Below are 9,310 nucleotides of genomic sequence, written 5' to 3' on the forward strand. Positions count from 1 at the left end.
ACATTTGAGTTAGGGCCCATCTATAAGCATATGCGTTTTATTTTCATGTTTGTTTGGGTGTCGTTTCCAGTGTGTCTGTCTGGTGATGTGCATATATTTGTAAGTGTATATGTATATAACATATATATATATGGTATTGTCTATGTCCATATATAGATATGTCTAAATCTATATATATCGATATCTATATATATATATATGTGTGTGTGTGTGTGGTGTGTGTGTAGTACCTTCCTATACTCTACTAGTCACCTTCTCACATAATCCAGCCCAGAGTAGCTTCTGATATTTAATACCTCTTTGTACCTTACCGAATACACAGCAATATAATTCGGCACAGGAAGTAGAAGGGTTCCCGGGGTTGTTCATTGGAGGCGTCACGTATGTTACTTTATATGGTGCTTCGTAGTGGTTCTGAATTTTTATCGGCCTGCGCTGTCGTACCGGCGACGTGTGTGACCATGTGTGCGTTCGTGTTGATGCATACGTGCGCTATGTGTGGGGTATTGTACTTTGCAGGACTTTTGACTCTGTGTAGGTAAACTAGGAGATCGATGGACAAAAGAATGTGATTAGACATTTAAAGCACCATCCTGCGTTCTACAATGGGTTTGCGCTTGTTGGTGTGTACAGCTCTGTAGCCATTCTGTCGAGTTAGTGTCACACATTTACTGTTTACAGCAGCATGTGTGTTGATTCTGGTACGCACTTTACTATCGAGGATTCGCTGGGGAGACTCGGCACCAACGTATTATTAGATGTGCTCAGATGTACCTACCATTGACCTTTTTTTGTATATGTGACGGTATGTGAATTGGATTACCTTAGGCCTTGTTAAGGACAATCTACACCAAGGTACATACATGCTGCCGTCTGTGACTGTGTGTGGTACCTCAGAAATCGCTAAGAGAATTCGGCATCAATGTACTTACATAGATGTCTGTCAAGCTCTTAACTCCCCACTTGTTTTTTTGAATCACTGTCACACAACAGGGCGGCCGCGAATCTTGAATTTTTGAAGGAAAACAACATTACACACATATTTGTAGCAGGGGCGATGCTGAAGCAATACTTCCCCGATGTAAGTTATCGTCTGCCTTTGTGATGGTGTATTGTCGACTTGACTTTGCAACAGACAAGGGTTTCTCGAATCTGTCCTGTGTCGGGTGATAAGATAGTCAGCGAATGTGTATCGTTCAAACGATGGACGTGATACTTTGTAGTGTATGTTGTCACCTGCCTGAATGATGTTATCTGCATGATTACATTCCGTATGAGTTATGTTTTCTTTTGTAACCTTTCGTTGATATATCAACCGTGGTTGGTGGTGTTTGGCCCGGAATTGTTGAAGTTATCTTCTTTTACCATTATATCAAACTGCTAATATCCTACCTGCATCACAATCTCCCGATTATACCCTATAGTCATTCACCTATGAGCACATAAAGTGCTTGGATACCGCTCAACAGAACCTGATCAGTTATTTTGACCGCGGCAATAAATTTATCTATGAGGGCCGGAGGAAAGGAGGTGTGCTGATACATTGCCAGTACGGCGTTTCGCGCAGTGCCGCGTTCACAATAGCGAATGTCATGAACGAAAAGAAGGTAAAGTTTGCCGTTTTCCTTCATGTGCCTGTGTTGTCCGCTGGTATGTTTATACACGAGCGCGTGTATATTAACTTCATCAATCCGTCACATGGTTCTTGTCTGCATTTCGTTTGTTCAGAGTGTGACATGATAGGAACTTCTCTTTTAAAAAGGAATTAGATAGGATTTAAATTTGTAGGAAGCTTTCTTTTTTTACGAACCGTCTGATCATGGGCGATGTAACTAGTGGCATTCTTGGCCCTGTCTTAATATACATACCTGTAACCAATCACTAACTTTCACTATCCAGATTTCATACGAAGAGGCGTATGACAAGGTGCATGCTGCCAGGCCTTATATTGAACCCAACTCTGGTTTTGTGGAACAGTTGCAACTGTACGAAAAGATGGGATTCAAAATCGACGAGCGTAATCCTGAATATATAGCACTAACAAAGAATACCATGATGTGAGACTCTAGTGAGGCCAAATAAACAGAAACTCATTCGATATTTTGCTTCTGCGACAGAAACTCGTATTTACGATATTTTGCTTCAGTTGCTGATTGTATTTAATTAAATATTTAGTTATTTCCTTTTATCGCTCTATTTTAAAAAATTAAGAACAACCTCTAATGTTCGCTTGTCTTTTTGGTTTTTGCTATAATTACAAAACGGAAACTTTTTTTTTAAACGAAATAAAATAGATGCGCAGAAGTCCAGTATATTTTTGAAAACAAATTGTTTTTTCGCTTTTGTTTTTGTTTTGTTTTGCTGTTTTTTATTTTTTTTATTACACTACACATTTTTGTGTTTGTATAAAGCTGAAGTTTGAACCTTTTTTTTTTACAGTTGTCTGTTCAATTTGGAGGCTATAAGCTGCCTCCTCTTAAAAAAATATGACGCCCAATGAAACAACCTCTTGTTTTTGCAGTGCTTTACTATATTTTTTGCCTTTTTTATGTTTCTTGATAGGTACGGCTTAGGGCATATACCTACCTATTCAAGACCCATATTTAGATGATTCTATAAATAAACAGCCCATTAAACACAGACATATTTGATACAGTGCAATAACAAGTCACAAATCACCAGTGTCTGCAGCGAAGAGGAGAGTATGTCAAACTGCAAAACTGCAAGAGTCTGCCTGGCTGCCTGCTGCCGAAGGCGGACTCTGCAATATTCTCTGCACTACTGCAAGAGCCTGCAACAGTGGCTAGTGCACAATTTTAGACTCTCTTGAGCTAAATACAACTTTTTGCAAGTCCCGACTTCTTGACTTCTCCTGAACTTGTTTTTGTTTTGTTTTGTTTTTGTTTTTTTTTAACAAACAACAAGTCTAAAGAGTAGATTATACGAATTCGAGGAAAAGATATTTGTTTTTTAAAACAAAACAAATAAATACGTGACGGACTACCGACTAACGTCTGTCAGAGAGTGACTGACGGACTGACGGGCGACCACCCGTCTCCCGGCTGAAGTACAACCCGGTTTTTGTTTTTCTGTATACAGTATATGATTTATTTTTTCAAAAACATTCTGCCTATGTAAATATATTGCCTTGGTATTCTGTTTTATACTTTTATTCATTTTTATAGAGGGTCATGGACTCTTGTGTTTTTTTTCCTTTTTTGGGACATTTTTTTACAACCCAATTATTATGACCACTTGAAGTTCACTATTGTTTTTATGTTTTTTTGTTGTCGTCTTTACAAAACAAAACTCCAAAGAACTTCAGTATTTCCATAAAGATTTACTGTATCGGAGTATCCTACTTCTCTTTTCTTTATAAAAATAGGTAAACCTCCCAATTATTTTTATTGTTTGTTTCGTTTTCCTTCTGTTGTTTTATTTTTTTCAACAAAAGTATTTATTCCACGAAAACAAATACGTATCATACGTGGGATATACATAGCTTTATCTGGCTACTGATTCAATAGCGATTTGTCCGTTCAGCCACTTCAGCCATATTTTTTCTCTAAATATTTCATAGTTGTGCGGGGGGGGGGGGGGTTGTATACACATAGAAAAACCAAAAAGGATTCTGTGTGATGTCAGCCGCTAAATATGGGCTTATGGCCCGGTGGCACCATCACACATCACGTATTTAGCTATCCCTATTCCCTGCTGTTGTTTTTTGTTTTTGTTTTTATTTGTTTTTAAAAATGAATTTTTTTCAGTTGTATATATTATTATTTTTCTGAAAGGGTACACTTTAATTTTCAGAGTAACAAGAACACGAGAGTAGAACAGTTACTTTTTCATACAGTGAGGACTGACTACTGAGAATGTATGCATCTGTGTTTCATTCACAAACTGCCAAAACAGCAAACAGACGCGTATTTTATTTTATTTTGCATCTATTCAGCAACTCTCAGAGTGCATCCAGTAGATATAAAAATCTTGAAAATCGAAAATGACTGAGCAAAAACAGTAACAACACATAAATTGATGTCGGGGTATTTACAATTTTAATAGCCAAATTAATTAGAGTACTTTCTTTAGAGCGAAATCAATCCACCATGCAAACAAGGCTTGCAAGCTGCAACAGTTACAACATGCAACTTGCATGCAGTCTCTGCCCTCGGGCCCTCGGCTCTCTCTCTCTCTTCTCTCTTGATGTGTGTGCAGGCTGGAGGCCTGAAGCACTTGTTGTGTAGTGCAAGTTGCAATTTTTTATATATTACTTGCAACTTTTACTTGCAACTTGCAATTTGCAACTTGCAATTTGCAACTCTAGTTGCAACTTGCAACTTGCAATTTGCACAATTTGGTTGGTAAATATATGCTTTAACTATTTTTTTAAAATAATAAAGGTCGCAACCATGTGCTATTTTCAGAATCCAGACTCCAGTATTATATCTTCAATTCTTCATTCTTCTGGCTTTACTGTCCTCTTGACTATTTAGTATTAAAAAAATATAGACAAATGTAAATGTTACATCAAGAGAACTATAATTGATTTTTTTTTTAAAGAATATAAATGGTCAGAACATATACTTGCCAATATATTTTTTAACTTTTTACAACAGCAAAAATAATTTTAATAAGTTCGATGCACTTCCATACTTTGAAAAATACTGTTCACGTAACTCGACTACGCGATATAAATAACCAAGGTCTACGAGAGGCAAAAAAAATGCCTTCACGTCTAACGACGTTTATCGTACCACTTTTAAAACTACATACTTCCAAGCTTATCGCTGAGTAGTAGGCCAATTTTAGGGTATGTTCTTTCGTACAGAACACTGTGATGCGATTCCAGATGTTATGGTGTGTGGATAGGATCTTTCACCTTTGCTGTCGTTGCACATAAAATTTTACCCGCGATTGTGGTTGACAATATTTAGAATGTCTGCTTAACACCCGCTATGGGAAGGCCATAGAAACAAACTAACATGTAGATATACTATCTATGATTTTTATTCGATTTCCTAAGTCTTTTTAAATTCTGAAAGTGCACAAGGTCGTCTGAAAACGGACATTACATATCCTATTCACTTGGTAAAATTGACATGCACGTGATAAGCAAGGTTTATACATGTACCCATCTCGTTTTGTACCTGCTATGAGAATCGTGATTCGTATCATCGAGATAGAAGTGGATGTGATCGACAAAACTGTATTCTTCAGTTGACAGAGATCGATTGTCTTTGTCGACTATTCATAATATGCACATATAGCAAGTTATAGCGCATTGCATAAATAGGTCTTATACCGGGTTTACCTGAAGAGAACAACTTTGAACGGTTAGGCACGCGCGCAGTGAATAAGTCACCGAGAGTACTTAATTAAACGTTCTGTCCCTCGAACGATTGACCTTCCGTCGGATTTATTTTTTATTTTTCGCCAAACAATTTACAACCCACAACCGATTCACTGCGACACTGGAACTGCGTCATAATCTCACGACCATCTCAGGCTCACTGCTCACTGCTCACAGCCTCCTTTCTCTCTCGAAGTAGATAGTACATTATTACTTACAAAACTATTTATAAAATATATTGCTGATCAATGACCACGTCACTGACCAGTACTGAACGAACTGAGAGAAGTCCGTATTATTCTAACTTGAAAATATTTGTCTGCGACTCTGCGTGGTATTAATTTTTAGTCGTGATTTCTATAAAATACAGATAGCAGAGTAGAATGGTATTTTAATGGCTCATTTCGAATTAACTATACTCGAATGAAATTGAATATGGAATATGAGTCTATAACTTTAATTTAAATATTGCTTTGCCTTTTTATTTATTTCCAAGAAATTTCTGACAGATCCAGATCCAAAATCCGAACTAGAAAATAACCTCCGGTTTTTTGCTCGCCTATCGGCCATAAACCTAACTAAACTCTCTTAAGAGTTTGCAGCTTGGTCGGAGAGGCAACTTTAACCCACCACTCATAAACAAGGATCAATCAAAATATTATTGATATCATTATTAGACCAGTAGGAAAACATCGTTTGTCGCAGCCAATGAACTGAAATTCTACACAGATTTCAAAATCAAAAACTAGGACTCCTCGAGAATTTTTTATTGTTTCCTATATGTTGTTTTTATTTATATTTACACAACGGACATATTATACGTCAAAAGAGCCACCGGCCACCGGCGCAGAGGCGACACAACATACAAAAACAGGTGTTTTTTGTGCAAAAAAGAAGAAAAATATTATTTATCTCTAAAATACAGGTGAAAACATCTGCTTTTCAACTTTTTGTTTTTTAAAAATCGAAGTTCCAAAAAAAAAGGGAAATTGCTACAATTTACACGGTAAAAACAGTACTATCCTTTGAAATGCTACTTTCCATTTGTCTACGGTCATGCTCAAGTGAGCGAGCTCAAAGCCTCAACGGCTGACGAGAACGACTCACAGAAGTATTTGGGACACAGAAAAAGTTCTTTCACAATTAAACTAATGCGAGAAGGGGGACGACGGGTCACTTTGGCGTTATGAGTTAAACACAGCTTCAGATAGTTTACGATTAAGAAAGGTTTATGTGCAAGCGTTAGTTTATCACGCACCTCTTCCGACTGTGCACTTACATTGTATTCAGATTACACTCTGTCAGTATGTTCGAGGTAGACCAAAGGTCCCAGGGGTATGGTTATACAAGCCGAGATCCTCGATCCTCAACTCCTGTAGTCGGTGACTTGACGGTACATTACGCAAAGCAAAATAGCGGTCACAAGCACTCTCACTCCGCAGATGAACGAGCCATTTCCCCCGACTCTCGTTATGTACTACGAACTCAGCAACCTGTAGATAGAGTCATGGTGCCCTCCTCTATGCGACACGATGCTGATCGCGCTCTGCAGCGGAAGCCTTCATTTGCATCCGAAGATGGCAGGTACCCAAGAGGTGAGATAGTTCACAGCGCCACTGTTGGGCGTACAACTAGTTCTCAACTTGATAATAGCGCGGTTCATGTAAATCGGGCATCATCTAGGCAGCATTCCGCTGGCATGCCAGTGGATAATAGACAAGATGGCCGTGGTGTATATAGTAGCTCTCACTATAATACTGTCATGGAAGATTTTTTCGCCGCTTGTGCGCTTTTCCAACCACAACGCAAACGTTATAGAAGCGGGGAGATAATCCTTCCCGTCAACGATATGGGTACGGACGTATACTTTATTGTACATGGCGCATGTGACGTATATGATAGTGGTATAAAGATCAAGGAACTCAGAGAACGCGAGTTTTTCGGCGAGTTGGGGATGTTTTATAGCGTACCTAGCCCGTTTGAATACGTGGCCGCAGGAGATGATTGCCAAATCTATCAGGTTGCTAGAGAAGAGTTAGAATCACACGTCCAAGATAATCAACATGCCGGCATCTTAAGTATATTGAAATCCAGCTGCGAAGATCGTAAAGCAGAGCTTATTCAACGTGCATCACGTATGCATCGTGATGATGACCATATAGATGTAAACAATCGAGATAGATTTCTTTCTAGGAACGGGTCTCGGTATGTTGATAGTGCTCGCGAGCACAGTGTCGAGCGTGGCCGAACCGACCGCATGGAACAGTATCGTGAGCGTGGCCTTCGCGAGGAAGACAATCGCAGTGAGGTGCGGGAACTACAAGAACATGAGAGAGATGCCTGGCGACGTCGATCCAACGAAAGAGATGTAAGGCGTGTATCATCGGCAGAGTTTCTATACAAAGATAGAGAGTCTCCAGGTATGCGAGCGGACGATTATCGTGGAAACGCGCAGCACAGAGAAAGAAATAGACCGCCGTTGGACTATGACCATCGAGATTCTGATCCATGTTCTCGTACCTTAACACGCGGGCATCCAGAGCAACTGGAAAACGCTGGCGATGACCGAATGTATAGCGCTAGAATCCCGTCGGGGAGAGATAGTGTACCTACCTCCCCTCGATACCGCGAAAACTACGCACGTAGCTTCTATACACGGGACGAAGAACCCATGCGTGCCATTCCAAGAGACTACATACGAGACGATCGAGAGGGTAAAGATTCCTCAGCATCCGGATCAGATATATCATGCAGAGAAACAGCATTGCGGCGAAGAGAAATAACTGGGCGCGGCCGACATGAAGATGAGCGCCTCCATCAACAGCGTGCCCCACATTTAAATACCATCCACTCATCGCACGCCATGGAGAGAGGATATGATGAAAGCTACAACGCGCGCATGCGCTCCCCTGCTGGGCCCGCGGATCGCATTGAGAATAACTATCGCCATCCCAGTATGGAAAGCTCCCGGTCTGATGGTAGATTTGCACACGATTCTCCGCAAAGTGTACAGGGCGGTAGAACCAGATACAACTCGATGAGCGGGGCACCCCAGCAATCATTGCGAGTGTCTCCGTATGCCAGGGCATTGAACCATATCCAACCAAGTGGTCCGAGAAAAGGCGGGATGAGCATGAGCATGGAATTGGATAACGAGACACGGATCGCACAGAATCGTCTGAGATACGCCGATTCTATCCAAGCGGAATTGTTGGATTTATAAACAGACCCGACGTTACTTCTTTATGGAAAATGAGATAATATGCACTCCGAAGAATGCCCCTTTTTCTATTCTGCTGCTCAAGTCTAGCAGCTGCGTCCTCGCATAGGTACCATCACCACAGCTTGCTTCGAATAAACTATGCTTCGAAATACAAAGGCTTCACTAACCATAAATATTTATATATGTATCTATATTGAGATGTATTGCATATCGATGTGTGGTATATGAACATGTATATTGTAAATAATATATATAACATACATGTGTGTGTTTATGCCTATATGTACATGTATACATATATTAATATATTGATATATATATATAAACAGACACAGACATATATATATGTCTGTGTCTGTGTATACACATATATATATGTATATGCATATGCATACATATATATGTATGTATGTATATATACGTATGCAGGCAGGTAGGCAAACATGCATATATGTACGCAAATATGTGCGTATGTATGCATGTATGAATAAATGTATATATGAAGATATATATGTATGTGTGTGTATGTATGTATGTATGTATATATATGTATGTATGATGTAGTTATGTATGTATGTATACATGGATGTATGTATGTATGTATGAATGTATATTTGTATGAATGAATGTATGTATGCATGTATGTACGTATGTATGTACGTATGTATTTATATATGTATATATGTATGTATGTATGTACGTATGTATGTATGCATGCGTGTATGTTTGTATAT

The 9,310-nt window shown here is 39.2% G+C and overlaps 2 protein-coding genes across 2 annotated transcripts; both read left to right on the forward strand.

Annotated features, from left to right (window-relative positions):
* Positions 1-1,899: 1,899 nt before the first annotated feature.
* On the forward strand, positions 1,900-2,061 carry SARC_03288 (hypothetical protein; the record flags this gene model as incomplete). Its single annotated transcript, XM_014302909.1, has 1 exon — positions 1,900-2,061. A coding segment is annotated over one exon (162 nt), but the record flags the coding sequence as incomplete, so codon positions are not given.
* Positions 2,062-6,508: 4,447 nt separating this feature from the next.
* SARC_03289 (hypothetical protein) lies at positions 6,509-8,718 on the forward strand. The gene has a single exon (XM_014302910.1). The coding sequence runs from the start codon at positions 6,660-6,662 to the stop codon at positions 8,574-8,576; it is 1,917 nt and encodes a 638-aa protein (XP_014158385.1). The 5' UTR covers positions 6,509-6,659; the 3' UTR covers positions 8,577-8,718.
* The last annotated feature ends 592 nt before the right edge of the window (positions 8,719-9,310 follow it).

This window comes from Sphaeroforma arctica (genome assembly GCF_001186125.1).
Source record: "Sphaeroforma arctica JP610 unplaced genomic scaffold supercont1.165, whole genome shotgun sequence".
NCBI lineage: Eukaryota > Ichthyosporea > Ichthyophonida > Sphaeroforma > Sphaeroforma arctica.

Bases quoted from the DNA above. Each gene is read 5' to 3' on its own strand.
- SARC_03289 (XM_014302910.1), top strand. From the start codon at position 6,660: ATGTTCGAGGTAGACCAAAGGTCCCAGGGGTATGGTTATACAAGCCGA.